The sequence below is a fragment of the Myotis yumanensis genome, unplaced genomic scaffold (genome assembly GCF_028538775.1).
Source record: "Myotis yumanensis isolate MYYU_CA2020_CCGP unplaced genomic scaffold, mMyoYum1.0.hap1 SCAF_6, whole genome shotgun sequence".
In the NCBI taxonomy this organism is placed as follows: domain Eukaryota; kingdom Metazoa; phylum Chordata; class Mammalia; order Chiroptera; family Vespertilionidae; genus Myotis; species Myotis yumanensis.
The window spans coordinates 66,011,360-66,038,536 of NW_027223757.1; the positions used below are offsets into that span (position 1 = coordinate 66,011,360).

The window sequence follows — 27,177 nt, forward strand, 5'->3', positions numbered from 1 at the left end:
AGGAAGAAACCTAAATTACTTTTGGAGAATTAAATGTGCATACCCTTCCTTAAGAGTACTTATAGTGGCATATTGATAATGATTGGCCTCTGTAAGTATATTGAAAAAAATTGACCTACATTTACTAATTTGAGCCTTGCTACTTAATAGCAATGACCAGTCGCTTAGACTCTCCAGGTTTAATTTTTCATATGCATAAGATTTAGGATATTCAGTAAAAAGACTTGTCATCATAACTCAATTCTAATTCATTAATATATATATATATTTATATTTGTGTAAAAAGATTAATTTGAATGAATTTTCTAAGTTAAATTACTAATTTACAGAAAACTTGTGTGGAATGAATTTAATATATATATATATATATATTTGTGTAAAAAGATTAATTTGAATGAATTTTCTAAGTTAAATTACTAATTTACAGAAAACTTGTGTGGAATGAATTTAAAAGAGCTTAGATTGACTATTTTAAGTATTTTTGCCTTTTTATTAAATTTATTGGGGTGACATTGGTTAACAAATTTATACAGATTTCAGGTGCACAATTATACAACACATCAACTATATACTGTATTGTGTAGATGATATGTTGTTCACCACCCCAAGTTAAGTCTCCATCCATCACCATTTATCTTTTAGGTATTTTTTAATTAAAAATTTGTTTTAGAAAGAGAGGAAAGGGAGAAGAGAGAGAATGAGAAGAGAGAGAGAGAGAGAGAGAGAGAGAGAAAGGAAGAGAGAAAGAAACATTGATTTGTTCCACTTATTTATGCATTCATTGGTTTACTCTTGTATGTGCCCTGTGTTCGCACCCCAACCTTGGTATATTGGGTTGACACGCGAACCAACTCAACTCCCCAGCCAGGGCATCTTTAGGTAATATCTATATATCTATATATCTATATCTATATCTATATATAAAAGGCTAATATGAAAAGTGTCCCCTTGGGAGTTTGACCAGGAGACCGGGAGTTCGATCGCTCACTATGACGTGCGCTGACCACCAGGGGCCAGCGCGGAACGAAGGAAGACCCCAGCCAACAGCCGGCAGCTGGGGAAGGAAGGCCTTGGCCGGCAGCCGGAAGGCCCTGATCGGCCCTGATCACTGGCCAGGCCTAGGGACCCTACCCGTGCACAAATTTCATGCACCGGGCCTCTAGTATATAATACTTATTTTATATATATATATATATATTTATTTTATATGTATATATTTATTTATTTATTTTATATGTATATATATTTATATGTATATATAATATAATATAACATAATATAATATATATTCAAATAGCTTTCTAAAATACAAATCATATTTGTCACTCTATATAAAAATTCATCACTATTTTTCCATGGCCTTAGGACAAAGTCCAAAATACTTAGCATGATCATGATTCACTAGTCCTTCAGACCTGTTCTTCTCCTTCACTCTACCTCAGTGGTTCTCAACCTCCCTAATGCCACGACCCTTTAATACAGTTCCTCATGCTGTGGTGACCCCCAATTTCATTGTTACAAATTGAACATCATTAAAGCATAGTGATTAATCACAAAAACAATATGTAGTTATATATGTGTTTTCCGATGATCTTAGGCGTCCCCTGTGAAAGGCTCGTTTGACCCCCAAAGGGGTCACAACCCACAGGTTGAGAACCGCTGCTCTACCTGCTTTTACCTTTCCAAAAGCTCTGGTGAATCTTTGTTTAGCTTTCTGCAATTTTTTTCAAATTCTCCATGTATGTTCCTTTCTTCCCTCTTCCCTATTGCCCCTCCCCACCCCCGAGAATGACCTCTCTTCCTTTAGGTCTCAGTTTAGTTATTTTGGGAACTATCCCTGAACTTCCGTCTTAGTTAGGCGCCTCCTGTTTCTATGTGTTTCTCCAGAACTATGTTATCTTCCTGTCTCAGCATTTACTTGTCTGTCACTTCTTGAAGGTACCGACCATACCTGTTTGAGTTGATACATTTATGAGTGATATTCTGTCATGGTAAAACTTAATTATAACTGTTAAACAAATGTATGTTTCATTAATATTTCTGTTTCCTTTTGTCCTAGGACTGGGCTAACGCTAATGTCAGCAGACAGATTGAGGACACTGTATTATATGGTTACTATAGTAAGTATCTTTCAGTTTTATTTCCTATATCTGGGCTACTAACCAAAGTATAGAATAAACCTACATATAAACTTTTATTTTGACATCACATTTGAGATTACTGTTTGACAGAAGGAATAAGTAATGTAGCATCCATTCTTATAATCCTGAACTTTTTTTACCTGCTTTGCTATAGGTTCACTTGCAGCACTTTTTCGTGGAGGTTCAGTCAAATTACTTTAAATCTCAGGTCTCTTCCTCTGTTACCACTAACAGTGTCACACTTGCATTCTTGATTAAAAAGTTCTCAGTTTCCTAGCAATTTTAAAAAAATATTGACACCTAGTAGAGTGTTCTCTCTAGGGAATTTGTATCATCAACTTCACTGAGCCAGTTTAATCCAGGGGATTATGGTTATTGGTCTTTTTCTCCCTCACTTCCTTCCTCTTCCTTCTCTAATTTTGGATTATAAAAGCTTTATAATAGCCACCTAAATGTTTGCAAATTTTTTTCCTTTAATAAACATAAGACTCAACTGGAGCTTTTATAAAAATGTGTAAGTGCTGAGTTAGGAAAGGGATGCTTTTTTTTTTTTTTTTTTTAGCACTGAATCAAGATGTTGAATAAGATTACAGTAGGACACTAAATTGGATACTGAAAAAACATCTGTAGAAGTTTCTATAAAAGATTTTATTGGATCTTAACCAGCTAACAGCCACAGGTCCAAAACAGAAACCATCCCCACATGCCACGATATTTTGAATCTAATTTAAAAAATCAATTTGCCATGAATATTATAAAAATAAATATATTACTCACAATTCGGCTGTTCTTGAATATTTTCAGTTGAAAATTCTCACGAAAAATGATTTTTTAAAGCATCTATAGGTGCTTATGGCATACAAAGGGTTTAATTTAACTGCTTTGGCCCTAACCCTTGCCTTTTCCCTTGATTTAAAATCTATAGGACCCATGAAATTCTATTCTTTTGGTATAGATTTTAGAAATGTTTTTATTGTATTTTAATATAGAATTTATTTTTCTGATGAATACATTAAATATATATGATAAAATTTAAATTTGACCTGTTAAAACTTGAAAAGGTGCTTTGTTAAATGAAATGTTGCCTGTTTAATACAAATTTATTGGAAGGACATAAATTGCATCTTCAAAAACAATTTTGGGGGAAGGGACCTGTCTCCTATGTGACATTAAAGTGTATTTATGCTGTAGAGCGCGTGACAAAATAAGCCAGTTTTTATCTCAGTGCATTCAGGTTCATAAAGCCTATCTTATTGAACCTAGAGGCTTAGTCAAGGTTGCAAAGACTTCTAATAAATACTTCTAAACTGGAATGTTAATTCATGCAGCCTTTTCAGTTGGTTTCATGGAGAGAATTAAGCCTATAGGAAATTATTTTAGTGAGTGTTTTTCTCAATTCTCCTAAGGATAGTGTGACCCTAGTATCATCTTAAATGCATGGGAGCTAAGTTAATCTTTATAAACAGTAGATGGGTTTGATTCTCTGTAGAACTTGGCATAACTGCCTTGGGATACGATAGGTGAGACACTGATCTAGGAAATAAATTTGAATAGAAGATTTCTTGAAGACCATAGAATCAAAGCAGGAAAATTTAATTCGATGATATTTTGAGATGTTAAAGTTCAGTTTATCAGTGAGTGGCATAGTCCCAAGTGGAGATTATTGCCTAAGCTGGAGCTGCTTGTCATTAAATGAGCTACGTTTTAATCAGTAGTGCTGAGGATGTTACCTGTGGGAATGCTTAGCAGCACTGAACCCCCAAGGCAATTTCAAAAATCATCTAGGGACCTTTTAAACAATACTAGTGCTAGATTACATCCATAGAGATTCTGATTTACTCTTGCATTTCATTAATATCCCCACTGTCCTTATTAAAAATGCCTATATATTGGAAAGATTTCAGGCTCCAGATGGGTGGATTCAAGTTTTCCGAAAATTCTAATTTTCTCTTGGAAATTCAGGTTTAGCATTGGCAAAAAGTACTCTCACTTATTTTCTTTGAAGTGACGGGCTCACTTTATTCATCTTTTAGAAAGTTGGCCCAATATTCAAGTCTGGATAACTGTTGCTTGTCTGTCAGTTCTTTTTTCAAGTAAAAATGGTGTTTGAAAAAAAAGAATGGCTAGTAATTCACAACTGAAACTGCACAAGGGCTTCTCACAAGTATGCTTTCTGTTTTCTGTGGAGTTCTCTTCACCCGTAAAGTTAAAGAGTTGTGTACTCAGTGGTGGACATCTAATAGAATTATTACTGCTTCAGAGGGACTTTTCCTGAATAAAAGTGATCCTGCTGGTGAATGCTTCATGGTGGAGAATATAATAGCTGCTAGTGGAAAGGCAAACATCTTAATGTTATTATGAAAATAATTTTCATGTTGTGAAACCCTGAAAGGATCTCTGCTAATCCCAAGGTCTGGAAACTACATTTTTGAGAACCTTTTTTTTTTCCAATATGTTTTTATTGATTTCAGAGAGAGGAAGGGAGGAGAGAGAGATAGAAACATCAATGATGAGTGAATCATCAACCAGCTACCTCCTGCACACCCCACACTGGGAATGGAGCCCACAACCCGGGTATGTGCCCTTACCTGGAATTGAACCATGACCTCCTGGTTCATGGGTTGACACTCAACTACTGAGCCAACTATGACCTGCAAGTTCATAGGTCAGCACTTAACCACTGAGCCACACGGGCCAGGCTCTGAGTTCTATTTTTGTTTCAAAATTATTCTAACCTTTAGATTCTTACCTTTTATTGTAACTTATTATATGTATTTATTTTATTCTAATGTTTTCTCTAACCTCGACATTTTTAGTTTTAATTCTTTCACTGTCTTTCTTTTAATTGATTTTAAGTGAATTTTTCTTTTAACTAATGTTTTTTCCTGACTTCTTATTTTGATTTTGCTTGAATGTAGGGGTTATAGAAATGAGGAGGACCCAAACCATAAGTGGGAATTATTCAAGGCTGTTGTGTTCAGTTCTTCTGTAGTTGTCCTATCACTTCCTCCTACACTCTTTCTCCTCTTGACACCAATTCTAGGACTATTAATTCTTGTGTAGATAACATATAGAATCACATAGTATGTGTTGTTTTCTGTTTGGCCTCCTTAGTGCTCAGCATTATATCTGAAATTCCTCTTGTGTGGTTGCAGGTGAAAGTATTATGTTAGTTCTTATTGCTGTATAACATCTCACTGTACTTAAACATACCATGGTTTGTTTATCCATTCTAATATTGATGATCAATTGGGTTGTTCACTTTACTGCATTGTTTTCCATTGTATGAATGCTCTTATTCAAACAATCCCAGGTTGTTATGTGTTTAAGTTCTTACTTTTTTCTATTAAATAATTCTTCAGTGAAAATAGGAGTGTGTGGCAAAGTGTATGCATATTTATTTCTATGCCAGGCCTTTTGAGCATCTAAGTTTCTCCTCACTCTATTGGCTGATTGCTCAAAAGTTGTACCTGAAGTCTTTACTATGTATTTTGAATTTAAGGTTTACAACTTCCTAATGTTTAATTTGAGAAGTTAAAGGCATTTAACTTCTCTGTGATTTCTCCACCTGTGAAATGGCAATCATGTAGTACCTACTTTATTAGTGTATTAAGAGTGTGACCATTTTTTGTCTCCTTATTGTCACTGAATGAACAGGCAGTACTAGTTGCCATAAATCACTAGTACAGTGATTTATGCTGATTATTAAGGCAAGTAGGGTTGCTGCTACACAGTAAAGAAAAGGAGGAGTATATCTTGAAACCAGGGGATTGATTCTTTCTCAGGATTACCATGTTTAGTGGCAAAAATTGAGATCTATTACACTCCTCACAGGCAGGACCACCAAGGGCTCAGGATAGCTCAGAAGGAGTGTTTGGGTTCCCACACTTCTTGTACCAAATTCCATTCCAGGAATTATTCCAGGAATTATTCCTGGAAATACATGGCTTAAATATTTAGTATAGTGGTTTTTCAGTTTCACTTAAAATAAGTCTGGAGATGGGCTATCCAGGGCTGGTAGGGCAGCATCATGGCATCATGAGGATCCTAAGCTCATTTCTCCTCAGCTTTCTATCCTTAGTACATGCTTTCCATCTTAAGGTCACCACAGAATCCAAAAAGGTGGCTGGAGTTGTCATATATCCATTTCAGGCAGGATGCAGGAAGAAGGGGGAAGGATCAAAAGGGGAATGTCAACTGAAAGGAAAATGGGTATTAGATATGCCCTTTAGCAATCTTGATGCCGTATTTCTTCAGCTGAGTAAATAGGATAATTTTAGAAGGCTTTTAGAGTTCCCAAAATATCTTTATACTTTGACCCTCTAAAAGCTTTGTAATAATTAATTATACTATCACAATATTGACTAAGTTATTCTTTGTCTCTGTTTTCAGTGGTAGTTGGGAGGAATAAAGAGTGTGTAAAAAGTCAAAAGCCTAATTTATCCAAGTTAATTTTCATGTGAGTTATAATTTAATGATAAACAGTTCTTAAAAGGTAGGTTGTTTGTTTTGTGTACATTTTAAAAAGTCATAAGAATTACCATGCATTCTTTGCCACAGTTTTTATTCATGGCCTTTGTCCATGGCTCTCTGTTCACTTGTTTATACTAGTTCTTGAAAAGTTGTTTTGAAAAAGAACTTGTTTTATGAGTTTAATTTGTGTGTTTTTTAAGAGAATTTTCATAAGAGTTTATTTAAGCCAAACTGACCCCTTATGCTGGGAGCCAGAGCTCAAATGCTCCCATGAGTTTAATTTTTAACAATGTCTAGTGGACATGAGGTTTTAAAATTTTTTCTTAATATGTTTTCTTTGATGTTAGAGGAACTATTAAACCAAATAATCTGTTTATCTTTTACTTGCTAGTAGCAATCTGTTAACAAAAACATTTATAAGTAAGCATATAAATAAACTTTATAAAGATTTCAGGATATGAGAGTGTCATCACTGTTGGAGTTAAGAATAATTTTCCTTTGAAAATAGCTATTGGTTTGAAGTAGAACTTGAACAGAAGCACTTTCTATGTTTCATGATAGTGGTAGCAGCACTTTTTTCATTTACAGATATAAGCCCAACTTGACATTAGAACTGATCTGAAACATGCAAAAATGTTAACTTAATACTGTCTTTACAGTATAATATTTACCAGTTAAAGGGTTAAAGACAGAAGTCTTTAAAAGGACACTGAGGAAGAATAGTCAGATAATCAGAACATAGCTTAGAATGTGGTGTCAGGGAAACAAAGATTTAGAGCAGTTGTTCCACACCTATTTTGAGTCACAGACTGCTGAGGGGATAATACAGTCTCTTAGAATAGTGTGTGTTCCCCATGTCCTTGTGTCGATTTCTAGAAATCTAGGCGAGAGGGGCCAGACATGCCCTGGAGCCAACCTCCCGTGTTACCTCCCCGGCAGAGATGGCGCCACGGTTCAAAGGGTGTCTGAGGAGTGAGCGGGGTCCCTCCAGCAGGTGGGGTCCCTCGGCCTGGCCTGCAGGTATCGGGCTGAAACCAGCTCTCCGACATCCCCTGAGGAGTCCCAGATTGCGAGAGGGCAGTTCTTGGGTGACACACCCTGGAATCAGACTCCCTCCTCTCTGGTTCCGGGGTGCATCATCTGAGAACCACCGCTGCCAAGTCACCACAACTCGGCAGCTCCTGCGTTGAGCATCTGCCCCCTGGTGGTCAATGTGTGTCACACCTACCGGCTGGTCAGACGGTCAGAAGGTTGCTTAGCCTTTTATATATATAGATTCTCATGTCTCTTTACAGTCAGCTATCCAACCACTTTTATGACTTCTGTCAGACAGATTAACACTACGGTGTCGGGCAATTATTTAGGTTTCCCACGCTTAAAGCAAATAAAAATAATACTAACTGAAAATAGCGGTACTCCGATAGATATCTGATATAAAAAAATAATTATTATGCGAACACTTTGCGGAATGATTTTATTTTATTTGGTTAAATGAACCGAGTTAAGACGGCTCCCGCGGAGTACGCACAATTCACTCGAGCCGACTTAACTCGTTTCCCGCAATCCAAGTGTTAATTTCACCAGTTTTAGAACTTTAAGTTCAGTCACAGAAATTGTGCTCTGGTGTCTAGTCTTGTTTTATTTAGTACTAGGGACCCAGTGCACGAATTCGTGCACCGTGAAAGGACCTGTGGGCTGTGAGGCTGCAATGGGAAAAGGGGCGGGTCTCAGCCCATCCTCCGCGCCCCCCGCCCAGCCCCTTCCGCCGCGGCCCCTCCCTGGTTCCCTCTCTGCTGGCAGCCCCGTTTCTGTCGCCGCTGCTCCCATGCACTGACAGCACCGGCCCCGCTTGCACTTGCTGATGGCACAGAGTGATTGGGGCCAGTGCCAGCAGTGGGTGTGAGCGGGGCCGGTGCCATCAGCAGGTGCGAGCAGCAGCTGCTCCCCCGATCACCCCTCAGGAGGTGGAGAAGCCCTGGGGGGTGATCAGGGCCAGCAGCTGCCACTCAAACCAACTGATGGTGCTGAGTGATTGAGGCCAGTGTTGGGCACCAGCAGCAGGTGCGAGCAGTGGCTCCAGTGCCTGCAGCAGGTGCGAGTGCTGGGCAGGATCGTGGTGCGTGGGAGCAAAGAGTTTTCAGTAACTGCTAGAGGCTCGCCCCGATGACACTGGCACCCCACCTTGGTCTGGTGCCCCCGCTCACCTGCTCCACCATCCCCCCGTGGCCAATGCCCACCCCGTTTCATGCTTTGCCACCTGTTGCCGATACCTGCCATGTTCCATGTGCGCCTCCTGGTGGTCAGCACATGTCATAGCGACCGGTTGTTTGGTTGTTCCGCCGTTTGGTATATTTGCATATTAGAGTTTTATAAGATTCTTCCTTATTTCATGTATTTGTAACTTCTTTTTTATTGTTGCACAATAGTCTTTTGTATGAATACACACTCAGATTGCTTATCTATTCATCTGTTTGTTAGGGTTTTAGCTGGTGAGAGCGCTGTGAAAGAATTCACAGCTGATAGAAGAGGTAGATGCAGAGAAAGAGGGAGTTTATTTTACTTTCCAAGAGAGGAAAGGATTGGTGCATTACTAATCAATACAGGAGCAAGAAACAAATGGCACTGCCCTTTTTAAAGAGTAATGGCTGCTGTTGATAGGTGACAAGGAAGGGAGAATTTTGGACTGAAATGTTTTTCAGGAGACATTCAAAGCAGATGTTTTGGGGAGGTGTTTTATTAGTATTCCGAACAAAAGTACATAAAACAAAAGTTATGAAGAGTTCAAAAGGGGCCTTTTTGAAGGAGAGGAGGGAAGGGAACTTTCTACTAACTAGAGCAGTGATGGCGAAACTATGACATGCGTGTCAGAGGTGACACGCGAACTCATTTTTTGGTTGACTTTTCTTTGTTAAATGGCATTTAAATATATAAAATAAATATCAAAAATATAAGTCTTTGTTTTACTATGGTTGCAAATATAAAAAAATTTCTATATGTGACTCGGCACCAGAGTTAAGTTAGGGTTTTTCAAAATGCTGACACGCCGAGCTCAAAAGGTTCGCCATCACTGGACTAGAGACTCCTTGGTGGGAATTATCCCTGAGTTCTGAAAACAGCAGCGGGGAGGGGTATGCAAGAATGTAACCTTGAGAGTAGCTTATCTTGTCCTGCCATTTGAATCAGAGGAGCTAACAGTCTTGGGGTTTCATTACCAGGTATTTTTCATAAGTTATGGAAGGCTACAGCAAGGAAAAAGAAAAGTCATTTTCTGTCCTTACACTGTTGATGCACATTTGGATCATTTCCAGCTTTTGCCACTGTGAAAAATACTGCTGTGAATATTCTTGTGAAAGTGTTAATGCAGCTACCTAATACTGTTGGACTCTTGCATATCTTCAGGAGGACCTGCTTGTGTGGCTGACCCTTGACCAATTCCTGAAAACCTAGCCCTTGGGATTTTCTTATGTGTCTAACTGATAAGGTGGTTTTGTACAGCTGAATAAAAACCATGCAGTACTAGGTTGTTTGGATTGTGTAAAACATGATTTATGGTGAATACTTGCTTTGCCACTTGGAAAAATAATAGATTGTTACCCAGCAAATGTGCCTGTATTACAATCCCCCAATAAAAGTCTTGGACTCAGCAACTCAAGCAAGCTTCTCTGGGCAGAAACACTTTGCATATGTTCCTTCACTTCAATGCTAGAGGATTAGAAGTGTTGGGTCATATGGTAATTGTATATTTAACTTGGTAAGAATCTACTTAACAGTTTCCTGCAATGTTGTGCCATTTTACACTCTCTCCAACAAAGTGTGGAAATAACGCTTATTCTATGTTCTTGTTAACACTTAGTATTATCAGTTTAATTTTAGCCATTCTTGGTTGTCTGTAGTATCTCGTGGGTTTAGTTTGATTAACAGTGATAAGCACCTTTTAAAATGTGCTTTTTGGCCATTTTGTTTATTTTCTATGGTGAAGTATCTGTCTTTTGTCCATTTGAAAAAATGAGTGGTTTGTATTTTATTATATTACTAGAAGCCCAGCGCACGAAATTGGTGCACTCGGTGGGGGTCCCTCAGCCTGGTCTGTGCCCTCTCGATGTCTGGGACCCCTCGGGGGATGTCTTGACTGATGGCAGTCAAGACATCCCTCTCGCAGTCGGGGCTCTTGCAGTCCAGGACTCCTAGCTCCTTACCGCCCGCCTGCAGCGGAGGCGGGAAAGGCTCCCGTCATTGCCTCTGTGCTCACCAGCCGTGAGCCTGGCAAGCCATGAGCCCGGCTTCTGGCTGAGCAGTGCTCCCCCTGTGGGAGCACACTGACCACCAGGGGACAGCTTCTGCATTGAGCATCTGCCCCCTGGTTGTTCCGCCATTCAGTCAATTTGCATATTGGGGTTTTATTATATAGGATAGGAATTTTATACCTTGTTATATTTATTGAATATGATAGTAACTTATGCAGTTATAAGATCATTTATCCCACAAGTTCAGGAATACTAGGAATATTTATGAAATAGTCATTAGGCACTCTGGCTGGCTAAATGGCAAGGCCACCAAATACTAAAGAAAAGTGACATACTGACCTTGAATCCTAACCTTAATGCACCTTTTTAAAAAAATAAATCTTTATTGTTCAGATTATTACAGATGTTCCTCTTTTTTCCCCCCATAGCTCCCCTCCACCCACTTCCCACCCCACCCCATGCCCTTACTCCCACCACTGTCCTCATCCATAGGTGTAAGATTTTTGTCCAATTTCTTCCCACACCCCCCACACCCCCTTCCCCCTGAGAATTGTCAGTCCACTCCCTTTCTATGCCTCTGATTCTATTATATTCACCAGTTTATTCTGTTTGTCAGATTTTTTATTCATTTGATTTTTAGATTCACTTGTTGATAGATATGTATTTGTTGTCACTTTGTTGTTCATAATTTTTATCTTTACCTTTTTCTTCTTCCTCTTCTTAAAGAATACCTTTCAGCATTTCATATAATTCTGGTTTGGTGGTGATGAACTCCTTTAGCTTTTTCTTGTCTGTGAAGCTCTTTATCTGACCTTTAATTCTGAATGATAGCTTTGCTGGGTAGAGTAATCTTGGTTGTAGGTTCTTGCTATTCATCACTTTGAATATTTCTTGCCACTCCCTTCTGGCCTGCATAGTTTCTGTTGAGAGATCAGCTGACAGTCATATGGGTACTCCCTTGTAAGTAACTGACTTTTTTTTCTCTTGCTGCTTTTAAGGTTCTCTCTTTGTCTTTTTCCCTTGGCATTTTAATTATGATGTATCTTGGTGTGGTCCTCTTTGGATTTCTTTTGTTTGGGGTTCTCTGCGCTTCCTGGACTTGTAAGTCTATTTCTTTCACCAGGTAGGGGAAGTTCTCTGTCATTATTTCTTCAAATAGGTTTTCAATATCTTGCTCTCTCTCTTCTTCTGGCACCCCCATAATTCGGATGTTGGTATGCTTGAACTTGTCCCAGAGGCTCCTAACACTGTCTTCATATTTTTGGATTCTTTTTTCTTTTTGCTCTTCCGGTTGGGTGTTTTTTGCGTCCTCGTATTTCAAATCTTTGATTTGATTCTTGGGATCCTCTAGTCTACTGTTGAATTTCTGTATATTATTCTTTATTTCAGACAATATATGCTTAATTTCTGTCTGGTCCTTTTCCATTTTTTTGGCATTCTCATTAAGATCCTTGAAGGTCTCACTAAGTTCCTCAGAGGTCTCACTAAATCCCTCAGAGGTTTCTAGAAGATTCTTGAGTAACCTTGTAACTGTGGTTTTGAACTCTATATCCAGTAGTTTGCTTTCCTCCATTTTCTTTCATTCGTGACATGTTTCTTTGTCTCCGCATTTTGGCTGCTTCCCCAGTCTCAATGCGCTTTCCTTCTAGTTGTAGAACTTTCACTCAGCCAGCTTTCCCGTAGTTCTGGATGATAGCCGTTTTGTCTTTTAGTTGTAGTTTTGATGTGGTTGTACGTGGCAGCAAGTTCAGGTGTTTACCTATGCTGCCATCTTGGTTCCTCCCCCTTAATGCATCTTTTTATCAAAGCTTTTGGCATGTGGCAATCAGCTCACAAACTCTGCTCTGCTAATTCAGGGTTTTTCCAATTCTATATAAATTTATTATTTTAATCATAATAGCGATATGGTATTTTGGGTGACTTATAGTCCTGTTTCTTTTATGATTAATTTTTTAAAGCTTTTAGAATACTTATTTTGTTTATGCTTTTGAATACATGTTTATTTCTATTGGCTTTTAGATATATAATAGAAATGTTAATACTAACTACTCCCTGATCTGTAGTAGAAATACCAGTATTCATTGCCCTTATTAATGATTTACTATCTTTATTGGTTTTTCGTAACATTAAAGACTGCATAAATTTCACTAAATATTTGTAGTGCCAAAATTCATTATGCTGGCAGTCATTTTCTGATTGCTTAGTATAAATTCTGACCTTTCTGTTGGTTATTTAGGGCTCTGTTTGCTCTGAGTATTTTAGTTATGTTGCATTTAGTGGGGCTGTTTCAAAAGTGGCCTCCAGATAAATGAGGTAGTGCTAGAAAGTATTAAGATCATGTTTCAAAATTCTATAACTCATATTCCTTCAGAATAAGTAATTGAGATTTTTGTATATATTTCTAACAAATGCTTTCTTTTACAAAGGAATCTAATGATTATTATCCTGTATTTGCTTTATATAATTATATTATTATTTTCCATGAACTTATGTATATGCTGATAAATTTAAATCTACATAAGATTTGAAAAGAAAATTTCTTAGGTAGGCTTGATAAGTCTCAAAAAGTTGTTTGTGTGGTTTTTATTATTAAGTATATTCTATGTTTGGCTGTTCAAATTTTAAGTTCCATATGAATTAAAATAAATAATTTGATTTCCTACTGGTTGAAAGTATTTCAAATCTAACATTACTTTAAAACAGATAAATAGTAATATTAGTTAACTTTGAATCTAATTTTACTGTTCTGTTGTACTTCTTAACTTTTCTATATCTTGATTTGTATAAGATCAGTTTTATAGCAATGCACATTTTAAATTTAGATTTGGGAAATTATTTATCAAAATGGCATATGATTATAGCTGTTTCTTTAACTTCAGTGACTGGCAACTGTAACAGTTGTGGCAACTGTACTTGATTTTAAGTTGGAAGGAATATAAAAGTTGAAGTTCATTTAAATTAGATAGATGGTTCACAAGAAGTTCTTAGCACTGAGTTGTTGAGGACTTGATAAGAGTCAGATGTTAGCTGCCACAAGTGTTGTTGGCAGAATTACTGTGATTTTTATTGTTAAAAATTGCTCCATAGTTTACTTAAATTATGTTTTGTTATGTAATAGTGTTATTAATTTCTTGGGACAGGGATCAGAAAAGGCTGATTTGGATATTACATATATACATAGAGTTATGCTATAAAATATATATATATATGTATATATATATATATATATTTTTTTTTTAAGTTCATACATTTTAGTAGAACTCAGTTTATATTTCTTTTCACAGCCTTATATTCTGTTATATTATTCTGTGTGTTCCTCTGGATCCCTTTTGTTTACTTCTACTATGAGGAAAAGGATGATGATGATACTAGTAAATGCACAGTAAGTATCATTATTTTAGTGGTCTCATTGTAGGGGGGCTGAATGATTATTTCTTCCTTTTTCAAAAAATGACATGACTGAATTTATTCTACAGCATTGTTGTCTAATAGAAATATACTGTGAGCCACATGTGAAGTTTAAAATTTTCTAGTAGCTAACCACATTAAATTAAGTACAAAGAAACAGTTGCGATTATTTTAATGATACACTATATTTAATGTCATATATTCTAAGTATTATCATTTCAGATAGAGTCAAAACATATTAATGAGATATTACATTTTTCACACTATTTTATTTTTTTCTTCAAATTTTTAATTTAATTTAATTTTTCCTGTCACCTTTTACCCCTCTATCTCTTCTCTTCCCCCTACACCCCCATTCTCCCCCTTTTTTTCACACTATTTTAAATTTAGAGTACATTTTACACTTAGAAAAAAATTCCAGTTTGAATGAGCCATATTTCAAGTGCTTGATAGCTGCATGTGACTTCTGACTATTCTAGAGCAGAGATCAACATAATTTTCTGTAAAAGGCCAAGTAGTAGTATTTCAGGCTTTGAGGGCCATATAGATTCTGTCTGAACTACTCAACTCTGCTGTTGTAGTGTGAAAGCAGCCAGAGATGGTACTTAATGAGCATGATGTAATCTAGTAAAATAGGAGGTAGGCTACATGTGGCCCATAAGATGTAGTTTGCTTACCCCTGTTCCAGGGCACAAAGGAACACTTGCAGACTGTTCTAACTAATCCAGGATAACACTGGTAAATATGCCACATATGCACGTCCAAAACTGCAAACCAGTATCACTTAAGTATTGGTATAAACATCTTAACTAAATATTAGCAAATTGAATGCAAGGGTATCTTAAAAATACATTAATAAAGTATAACTGAGTTGGACTCATCTCTAGTTTGTATGGGTGATTTTAAATCACATCTATTAATATGTAGTTATTTAATAGGTCAAAGAAGAAATTGTATGTAGAAAGGTATTTGCCAAAAATGAACATTTTATTTCTGATTTAAGGGGGAAAAAGTATCATAAAAAGAATAAATGTCTTTTGTCTTTTTATTGAGTTACAGGAATTTGTTTTATACTGTGTTTATGTTTTGTATTTAAGTACAAAAACAAATATATTATTGACTCCAAAGCCAGCATTATGCTTAATCATAGTTATTAAAACCTTAAAGCATTTGTATTAAGATCAGGAAGTAAGTACATCAACAATATTTTATAAGATTCCCAGAGTGGTAAGCAATGTAATTTGTTAGAAGTAAACAAGATGTTTAAATATTTATAAAGAAAGTCAAAATTATTATTTGCAGATACTATGTAACTCTGTATTTGAAAACCCAATGTATGTAAAGAAAAGTGGCTGGATACAAATTTATTGTTAAAAATTAATGAGATATAAGCTTTCTCGATTCACTTTTCTAAAGTGCATCTTCTCCAGCCCTTTGCTTGATCTTAAGATCTTCCTTTATATATTTTTTCCCCTCAAGACTATCTTAACTCCTTTGAGAATAAGAATTTATCATATGAAGCATGAATTTAACTTTTAAAAGGTCATTTTTAGAGACTTCAGTAGGCTGAGAGACTAATAGTTTTTTCTCACTGATTTAACTTTTTCTTTAAGATGAACTTTTCTTCCATATTTAGAATTAGATTCAGGTTTGTGTTTTTCTTTATATTTGGATGATATCGTGGGCACCAAGTAAAACAGACTTTAAAGACCTGAGTTCCTGGTTTCAGGTTCTTGTTTAATCACTTACCACCTATATGACTTATGGCAAATTAACCTTTCTGGGCCTCAGCTTCTTTATCTCTAAAGTAGATATGAGAATATCTATCTCAGGGTTGTTGTGAGAATGAAATGAGTTTAAGTGTTTAGAACAGTTCTGGTATGATATATGTTTTATGTTTATATATGTTTTTATATTTTATACTAATATTACATGCTTTATATATAATATATACATACATGTATATATACATGCATATATGTTAAATATTTATTATAATTACTAGTCAATTCATTTTGGTGAATTGGGGTAGGGGCATTGTAGATTCTTATTGCTCCCTGTTTAGGAGAATATTTTATTAAATATTCTAATAATTTTACTAAAGATGCCCATTGGAGAATTAATTATGCTTTTCACAAGCTTTTATTTATTTATTTAATATTTTTTTACTGATTTCAGTGAGGAAGTTAAAGAGAGAGAGAGAGAGAGACATAGAAACATCAATGGTGAGAGAGAATCATTGATCTGCTCCCTCCTACATGCCCCCTACTGGAGGTTGAGCTTGCAACCCAAGCATGTGCCCTGACTGGAAATCAAACAGTGACCTCCTAATTCATAGGTCAGTGCTCAACCACTGAGCCACACCAGCTAGGACATGCTTTTAAAAGATTTTACAAGCTAATGTAGTTTGCAAAGATGCTTAAAATGTGTTATATAAATTGGTTTTCCTTAAGTTTTAAGACTTTAACAAGGAAAAGTTTACACAGTTGAATATAAATGCACATTTGATATAAATGTTATATTGTAGTAAGACTATTATATTTTAAAGACTTTACTAAATGGTATACTTTTCCTCCCTTGACATCTAGCAAATTAAAACAGCACTTAAGTATACATTGGGATTTGCTGTGATTTGTGCACTTCTTCTTTTAATTGGGTAAGTGTTAATTATTTTCCCTTGAGAATGAAAATAGCATCATCCTATCTAATAAAGAGGTCATATGCAAATTGACCACCACTCCAACACACAAGATGTAGTCAAAGATGGCCGCCCCCATGTGGACACAAGATGGTCACCACAAGATGGCCAGCAGGGAGGGCAGTTGTGGGCCATCAGGCCTGCAGGGGTGGTCAGTTGGGGGGAGGCCAGGCCTGCAGGGGAGGGCAGTTGGGGACAACCAGGCTAGCAGGAGAGGGCAGGTAGGGGTGACCGGGCTGGCAGGGGAGGGCAGTTAGGGGCAACTAGGCCTGCAGGGGAGGGCAGCTGGGGGCAATCAGGCCTGCAGGTGTGGACAGTTAGGGGCAACGAGGCCTGCAGGGGAGGGCAGTTGGGGGCAACCAGGCTGGCAGGGGAGCAGTTAGGTGTCGATGAGGCTGGCAGGGGAGTGGTTAGGGGCTGATCAAGCTGGCAGGCAGAAGCGGTTAGGGGCAATCAGGCAGGCAGGCAGGCGAGCGGTTGGGAGGCAGCAATCCTGAATTGTGAGAGGGATGTCCCAGATTGGAGAGGGTGCAGGCTGGGTTGAGGGACACACCCCCCCTCCCATGCAATAATTTCATGCACCGGGCCTCTAGTCCTATATAATAAAAGGCTAATAAGCGAATCGACTGAATGGCAGTACAACCGGTCGCTATGACACACACTGACCACCAGGGGGCAGAGGCTCAATGCAGGAGCTGCTTGTTGGTGGTCAGTAAGCTCCCACAGGGGTGTGCTGCTCAGCCAGAAGCCAGGCTCACGGCTGGAGAGCACAGTGGTCGTGGTGGGAGCCTCTCCCGCCTCTGCGACAGCACTGAGGATGTCCGACTGACGGTTTAGGCCCGCTCCCTAGGAGCGGGCCTAAACCATCAGTCGGACATCCTCTGAGGGTTCCTGGATTGCGAGAGGGCACAGGCCAGGCTGAGGGACGCTCCCCCCCCACCCCCCCGCCCCAAATGCACGAATTTTGTGTACCGGGCCTCTAGTTTTAATAATAACAAAAGAAAAAACAAAATGTAAAAATAACGAACACCTTTCATATCACCACCAAGCAGTAACCACATTTAACCTGTTTTATAATGTTGTTTTATCTAGACATTTTGTATGTGCTCAAATACATGCAGAGCTCTCCTCCCTCACATATACTCCCTCTATGTTGTAATTTTACACAATTGTGATGATATTTTATCTAATTCTTGATAATCTACTTGCTGAAATATTGTAGACACCTCTTCAGAATAATAATGTAGATCCATTAATTTTGTCCTTATTGCATTTCCTTAAGATATAATAGTTTATCTGATCTTCTAGTGGTAACTACTTGGACATTTATGATATTTGCAGGTTTCCCGTTCTTCTAAACAACACTTTGATGAAAATTCTTGTCTGTGCATCTTTCTAGATATTTTTTTAAACTTCACCCAAGGAGTGAGGATAATTTTGCCATTGATTTTAAAGAGAGTGAAAGGGAGGGGGAGAGAGAGAGAGAGGAGGGGGAGAGAGAAACATTGGTGTGACAGAGACACATCAATTGGTTGCCTCCCATAGGTGCCCTGACCCGGGGGTGGGGATTAGACCTACACCCCATATATGTGCCCTTGACTGGGAATCAAACCCACCACCTTCTGGTGTGCAAGCTGATGCTCTAACTACTGAGAATGCTGGCCAGGGCGGATTCGACATAATCAGTCTTTAAGTTGTTGAATTAATCTTTGGCAATGACTTCTTCCTTAATTTTATATTAATATTAATAAAGTTTTACACATTTAAAATTTCCTCTTTGGAAAACATTCGTCCTTTTTAATGGAAGGCATTTATTCTTGTTAAAATAAGTCTTGGACCTTTTTTTTTATGCTAGGAAATAATATGAGGTACTAATAAATTTTTTAAAGTTTCTATATAAAATTTGGTCTCAGAAATTTCAATAAATGAAATTTCATGTATTGACTACAACTTGTGATGGGAATAAAACTTGTCACTAATTTTTTATAGTTCTAGGAGTTCTTAGAATGCAGATGTCCTATAGGCATATTCCCAGTTCCCTTTGCCTGCCTTAATGTGTCTTGAAAAATAGTACATGTTGAAAGGACATTTTTAGTGGTTTTGCTGCTTATTTTAGCTATTAAGTATTTTTATTTATTTATTTTTTTATATTTTTAAAAGTCGTTTTGTCTTTTTAAAGAAAGCTAAATCTAGTTTTGTGAATTTGCTTTGTTAATGTGGAGGTCCCTTATCTGTAAACTGAAATTATCTAGAACAGATATTAGCAAACTTTTCTTAAAGGGTAGATAGTATTTTAGATTAGAAGTCCATCTTATCTCCATGGCTACTTGTTGGGGGCAAGCTCCTCAGGCAGGGACTTGACCCTTCTGGGTGCAGGGAATTGGAAAAACACGCAGGTAACACCAGGCAAATGGGACATGCTTTATTACGAAGAAAGCAGCCAAAAACTGGCTGGTCAGTGGCAACTTATATACAAGCTCAAGCAAAAGAGGCTTCTTGCCAAATAGCGATATCAATATTTGGGTTATAGAAAGGTACACCGCGCAGTGCATACAGGAAACTGCTGTGTCCTTGCTTTTGCACATGTGTGTGGCAAATTGGCCTTGGACATCTGGCGTACTCTGGACAACACCCCCACGCTACTCAACTTCTCCTCTTTAAGCTTTAAAGTAGTTGTGGACAATACATAAACATAAGGACGTGACTGAGTGCCAATAAAACTGTTTTTGCAAACAGGCAGTCAGTGGTTTGCCACCTCCTGATTTACAGCCTGACTGACAACCATCAATAAAACCACAAATCTTTCCAGAGACCAGAATATCTGTCTAAAACAAAAGGAATTTTATTCTAAAGTTTATTCTAAAATTTACTGGTCTTTTTTATGGAAAGTCACCTTTAGTCCTCACAGAGTTTACAGTTTTAACAGTTCTAATTAATAAGTTTTAACTGATTCTCTAGATTATATTTATTTATTTAGAAGCAGTATATTAAAAGTGAAGAAAATGGCTCCTTGCAAAAACATTAATAACAAAAAGTGACAGTTCCGTTCACTTGTTTTCCAAATATTTATTGGGTGCCTTTTATGTTTCAGACAGTACAAGGTGCTGGGGAAACAGCAGTTAACAGAAAAGACAACTCCTCCTTCGTGGAGCATACATTTAGGAGGGGGCAAGGGGAGGAGAGAAAGAAAATAAAAAGTAGGTTGTGTTGTGTGTGTGAAATTTTAGTGAGAGTGTAGTATTTGAGAAGACATTTGAAGGAAGAGAGGGAGCCATGAATTAATATGGGAGGAGGAGAGAACATTGCAGTCAGAGAGCAGAGTAAGTGACAAGCTCTCAGGCAGAAATGCGTCTGCCATGTTCAAAACAAAGTGAGCAAACTAGTGTGGCTGGAATGGAGTGAATGGAGGCGGGAGTAGCTGAAGATAGGGTCAGAGGTAACTAGAGCTTCCAAATTTAGTTGGGCATCGTAGGCCATTGTCAAGACTTGGGCATTTGTTCTGAGGGAGTTGGGAAACTTTTGGAGGTGTTTTTGTCATTGAGTAACATTTAAAAGGATCTCTGGATAGTATTCTGAGATTTGACTTTATGGGGTTAAGGGTAAAAGCATGAGATCTGTTAGCAGGTTATTGCAATAATCTAGACAAGACATGATGGTAGCAGTAGTGATTTATTTCTGCCTATTATTTGGAGAGAGAGCCAGCAGGATTTTCTGATAGGTCTGAGAGGAAAAGGAATTGGGAATATACCTGGAGTTAGCCAAACTAAAAAGTCTGAGGGAACACATCTCTCACTTTTTATACTTAAACAACTACAATTTTGAGCGATTCATAAAACCACCCTCAGGTTAGATAATTCTCTAGCAGGACTCATATAGCTCACTGAAGGCAATTATATTTATGGTTACTATTTATTACAGGTAAAGAATACAGGCTAAAATCAATTAAAAGGAGAAATACATGGGACAGAGTCTGAGAGGCTTCCAAATGTGACGCTTTTGTTGTCCTCAGGACATTCTACCTTTCTGGCATCGACCTATGACAAGACATAGTATTGCCAACCCGGGAAGCTCACATGAGCCTTGGTGCTCAGAATTTTTTTGGGATGCTATTATGAAAACACTAGAGGACTGATGCATGAAATTCGTGCAAGAGTAGGCCTTCCTTCCCCTGGCTGCCAGCACCAGCTTCCCTACGGCACCCAGGACCTGGGCTTCCCTCGTAGCCCCGGCTTTGTCCGGAGGACGTCTGGTCTAATTAGCATATTATGCTTTTGTTATTATAGATATCTGTTTTATTTACTTTCATTATGTATATTGGTAGAATCTTGTAAGATAAAGAAAATACTAAGAAGAAAGTAAAGATCAGCCCTGGCCTGTGTAGCTCAGTTGGTTGGAGTCTTTCTGTGCACTGATGTTTCTCTCTCTCCCCCTCTCCCTTCCTCTCTCTCTAAAATCAATTAAACATATCCTCAGGTGAGGATAAAAAAAAGATGCAAAATGGTTTCTACTTTGAGTCTCTTCCTTTCTTAGGCCCATAAAATTCTTGACTGTTGCTTTGCAAGAAAATATAGAATTATGAGCATTGTTCTAGTTAATATTTGCTTTATTATTTGCTACTTTGTTCATTTCCCCTACACATTAACTTTTTGTTCCAATAACAAATCATACTACTATCTTAAAAGACATCATCCCTAATCCCACAAGGAGATATTTACTGTTTATCCTGGTATATTTCCTTTCTGTTGTTTTCTGTGCATATAAATATATTGAAATCATCGCATACATTTATATTCTATTTTCCTGATTTAACACAGAGATTCTTAACCTTTTTTATGCTATGGACCTTTTTGAACATCTTTAGTTTATGGCTCCTCCAAATATTTTTGAATGAAGAAAATAAAGTAAATAGAATTACAAAGGAAACTACCCTGAATGCAGTGATAAAACTATTAAAACAAATTTGTGATATAGTAAACACATAGGTAAGAAACTTCTCACACCCTCTGTACATGGTGCAGATTTGATTTGCTAATTCTTTTTTTGGTGAAAGTTGATCTCTTTGAAAAAATTACTAAAAATTGAGTTTCAGACTATTTCTTTTTATTTAATCTTTTAAATTTAACACCATTAAACAACTCTTTTCTCCTTTGTAGTGCTTTTGTTCCATTGAATGTTCCCAATAACAAAAATTCTACAGAGTGGGAAAAAGTGAAGTTCTTGTTTGAAGAACTTGGAAGCAGTCGTAAGTATTCTTTTTCTTAAAAAAACACACAATCATAATATTTCATATTTCATGACTGTTGGGACTTTTTTGAAAAGCCAGTTTTTGCATTATTAAGAATTTTAAACTTGCAGTAGATGTATGCTAGATAAATTAGGAGGTTTGTGTTGTTAAGTCTTATTTTAATCACGTAACTATTATGTATCTAGTCTCTTGACTTCATAAAATTACTTCGTTGACGAGAAAATATGATCTTCAAAGTATTTTAGCAGTGAAGGTATTATAATTTCTATGTGACCTGTAATTCACTTTGGGTATATAGAAAAATATGTTAAAGAAATTTGCTAAATATTGGTTTTTTTAATTTAACTAATGAAAGATCATGATTAAGTAGTCTTTTATAAATTGCAGAATATAAAGTGAAGGAATTTCCTGTGAGTAAAATAATATTACCAATTTACCTCATCAAAATGTTTTAGAATTGTTTTTCTAGAAGCTTGCTTTACTTTAGTCAACATGATCTAGGTTTTTAGAGGAAAACAAAATAGGTTCAGGAGGTTATGTTAAGAAAGCTAGAAATTTATTTTGTAACATGCTGAGTATTTTCATTACTATTTTATTTTCAATTTTTTTTATCCTCATGTGAGGATATGTTTATCAATTCGAGAGAGAGAGGAAGGGAGAGAACGAGAGAAACATCGATTGGTTGCCTGTCATACTCACTCTGGCCGGGGACTGAACTTTCAACCCAGGTATGTGCCCTGACTAGCAATCAAGCCCGCAACCTTTTTGGTGTACAGGATGACGCTCCAACCAACTGAGCCACCCAGCCAGGGCTGCTTTTGTGTTCTTTTAATAGGTACTGTACATCCTTTAATCAGTAGTTCTTTCTCTTTAGCCAGATACAGTATTAAACAATGATTAAATTAAGTCCTGGAATCTTTGCTGTACAACTTCTTAATTTTCTTGCTTTCCACTTAAGATTTCATCTTCTAAATTGTGGTCCATTAATATCTTGCTGATACCAGCAAGAATAAGAATAGCAGGTCTAGCATCTACTAATACTGAATTGTCAGTATTTATGCAGCTGATCCTATTGCTGAGAAATAAATTGCTTCCTTTTTTGGAATTAACTCTTTCAGGTCTCTTGAATAACTACTTTTCTGCCTTCTTAAATAACTACTCGTATGCCTTAAATATTTTTCTATAAGTTATGCTAGTTTTTGAGTATTAGTATAACTTGAATCACTGATTATATGGGTAGCATAATGATAATTTCTGTAATCTCATTCTCTTTAGTCTTAACATTATTTTTTAAAATCTCAAATCTTAACACCATACCTAGAGTACATTTTGCTTACCACTATTAGTAATATTAACTTTTTTGATTTGCTGAATATGTTAGCATAATAGTCCATTTTACCAATTCTAAGATGCATATTTTTTCACACTTTTATATTTTTGATTTGGGGATGTATTTTATATGATGGTATCTTAAAATTGCTATCCACCAAATGCCAGACCTTTCCTAGTTGTATGAACACCCTGTTGATACTCCTAGTAAGGTCAAGAAAACAACAGCATCAGTGTCTTTGATTTGATAAAATGGTAAAATATTTATAGTTTAAAAAATTAAGGATTAAAAATTTGCCTTGCATGGTTTATGAATTTGTTAATGTGCTCTCTTCAAGTGTTATATAAAAACTTAGATGCAGGTTTTAAGAAGATATTATTCTAATTTTATTTATGAAAAGGTTAATATTGATTCATTAAATTAATCACAATTATATTTAGTTCCACAGGGCCTGCCTTTAAATTAGATCAATATTTTAAAAATTAGCATTGCTCCCATTTAAGAATATTCAGATTTGCATAGTATTTCGTTGCATAATCTGGTATATCATCACTCATTTGAGGTTTTTGTTTAAATAATTTCCAAAATCTAACTTGTTAACATAGTTTTTCTATTTTGGTATTATGTTTTTCTTTTTTCTGTTTGTTTGCTTTTTCCCCCCTTTCCAGATGGGCAAGTTAGCTCTTTTAAAGTTAAAAAGTGAAATAAACTCTTTAAAATTTTAGGATATATATTAAAAAATTATTGGAAGATTAAGAATAAAGTAATTAGGAATATCAAGATTGAGGGGAGAGGGATGAGTCAAGGTCAGTGGCTTTCCTGTGTAGGTCTGCTATGGAGAAAGGCCAGAAAATTTTTTGCTACCTTTTGAGTATCTAATATTTTGCTGATTTTGTGTTAGGCTCCAAAATTAGTGCTCTTCCTCTTTAATTTTAAGCAGTGAAGGAAAGGAAATCTTAGTCTGAAAGATCTTTTACAAATCAATTTGTGAAGAGACCTTTAAAAACACTTTTCTTCACTTGGAGTTTAGTACTTCGAGGATGAGGGAATATATATTATTATTTCACTTTTTATATTTTTATATTGGTTTGCTGAATATAAACATTTAAATAATATATCTCTACTTTTTTAACAGTGTTTTTTTCCTTTGCAGATGGTTTAGCTGCCTTGTCATTTTCCATTAGTTCTCTGACCTTGATTGGAATGTTGGCAGCTATAACTTACACAGTAAGTATTATGGTGATAATTGAGTTAAAATCAGAGAATCACTTTATGAAGCAATTGTTTTTACCTTAGTCATATAAAGGGTGGAGCAAAAGTAGGTTTACAGTTGTGAGTAAGCAAACAGAGTTTATTCTTATATTGTTATTTATTTATCAACTAGAGGCCCGGTGCACAAAAATCGTGCACTTGCGGGCGGGATCCCTCAGCCCGGCTTGCACCCTCGCAGTTTAGGAGCCCTTGGGAGGATGTCTGACTAACGGCCTGTGGAGTGGACCTAAGCCATCAGTTGGACATCCTTAGCGCTGCAGCAGAGGCAGGAGAGGCTTCTGCCACTACTGCTATGCTCACCAGCCATGAGCATAAGTTAAAGGGCAAACCCTGTGGGAGCGCACTGACCACCACGGGGCAACTCCTGCATTGAGTGTCATCATAGTGACTGGTCATTCCACCATCAGGCTGAAACTGGCTCTCTGACATCCCCCAAGGGGTCCTGGATTGCGAGAGAGTGCAGGCCAGGCCGAGGGACCCCACTAATGCACGATTGGGGCTGGGGAGGGATTGCGGGAAGACTCCAGGGCATGTCCGGCCTGTCGCTCAGTCCTGATCAGCCGGACCCCAGCAGCAAGCTAACCTACTGGTCGGAACATCTGCCCCCTAGTGGTCAGTGCATGTCATAGCTACTGGTTGACCAGTCGACTGTCTGCCCCCGGTAGTCATTGCACATCATTGCGAGCAATTGAGCAGCCTTAGCATATCATTAGCATATTATGCTTTGATTGGTTGAATGGCCGACTGGACTACTGGACACTTAGCATATTAGGCTTTTATTATATAGGATTATTATATTTTCTATATGAACAACTGTAAACCTACTTTTGCCCCATCCTATATTGGGTTCAATTCCTGGTTTTTTTTCTTTAATATTTTAGTGCTTCTTTCTTCATTTTTCTTGAGTTTACTTAAGAGGAGGGTTAATTTTGAACTACTTAGTCACAATCATTTTATCTATGTTTGTGAAAGTTACTATTCAGAAACAAACATTATAAGTCGTGAACCTTAAAGGTTATAATATATACCATGCCATAATAGATTTAGTGATTTATTAGCATATTAGAATTCTGTACCATAGATCAGCATCTGTTACTGATTCAGTAGATTTATCCTACTTGGGGGTATAGGACTTTTAAAATCAGATATTTTACATAACTTGATATTTTCCTAGTATATAGAATCTAATCTTATACTCTCAGAGACTTTGATTTTTTTCAGTCTTCCTAGAAATGGTAAGGTAAGAATTATAATAGCCCGACAAACTTGCATATAGACTGCTCTCTGAGGTTTTTTTCTCAAATTATAAAGAAGAGCCAATAATAAATGCTTCTTTAGCTATCTTCTGAGAGTTGTGCAGGAAGCTTTAAATATCTGGAATCTTTCCAGATGGATAGACAGATAAACATTATTTAAATAACATACAAGATATGCTCAAAACTCAGTGGAAGAATGTTTTGTTACCAAACCACAGTCTGGCCAACTTTACTATCTAGTTTCTAGTGTGTAAAGAGAGGAAGAAGGGTAGGCTAGAGGGGACTCTTTTTAAGGAGGCAGCATAGTGTACATAGCTGAGCACTAATGATGAGTGTCTTTATGTAATCAAACATTGAACCCTAGCTTTTCCATCTGTAAAAATGAGCCAATCATACACCAACTTTATTAAAAACTAGTTGAAAATCCACTATTTATAGATAAATGGTTTAATTACAGATAGGTGGTTAATAGTACTAGTTATTAGTTGTCTCCTAACATTATATAGACGCTTGAGAAATGAGCTTTTCCTGGTGGAACGTGGAAGAGGGTACAAATTCATGGGAAGCAGAGAGGTTTCATTTTAATTAAGGTACCAAAAGAGGGAAGTTAATACTTAGCATACTTTAACCTTAAGTACAAAGCATTAATTACTAAAGGTATAATCATGTCTGTTACAGAATCTGTAACTGTTAGTATTGAAATTTGAGATTTTTTTGTAATGTATGTCAAGTGTGAATTTCTTAGATATGCATTATTGTTTAGTTTATAAACTAGTTGATTATTTAAATTTTACCAAGATTATACCCACTGTACCATGTCTTAAGGAATAGCCAAATAATTGGCCACTCAATTTTAGAAGAACAATGTCAAGCATATTAATCAGTCTTCCTATTATTTTCAGCTTAAAAAAGAGAGAGAGAACTCATGGGCATATGGACATGTACAACAGTATGGTGATTACGGGGGGAGTGGGATGGATGGAGATGGAAAAGGTCATAGAGGGAATAAATGGTGATGGAAAATATAAAATAAAGAGAATCTTTTTTAAATAAAAAAGAAAGAAACCTCTGGGCACAGATATTTATGTATATACTTTAATTTTCGGTGCC

General features: G+C 36.8%; 1 protein-coding gene across 1 annotated transcript in view; it reads left to right on the forward strand.

The window, feature by feature from the left end:
* The window catches only part of LMBRD1 (LMBR1 domain containing 1), a 76,044-nt gene that overhangs the window by 13,526 nt on the left and 35,341 nt on the right, over positions 1-27,177 (forward strand). Inside the window, exons 3-7 of the mRNA XM_070418311.1 lie at positions 2,060-2,120; positions 14,143-14,240; positions 16,855-16,922; positions 22,118-22,206; positions 24,693-24,766. Of these exons, the coding sequence (XP_070274412.1) occupies positions 2,060-2,120; positions 14,143-14,240; positions 16,855-16,922; positions 22,118-22,206; positions 24,693-24,766 (390 nt within the window). The remainder of the gene's footprint in view (positions 1-2,059; positions 2,121-14,142; positions 14,241-16,854; positions 16,923-22,117; positions 22,207-24,692; positions 24,767-27,177) is intronic.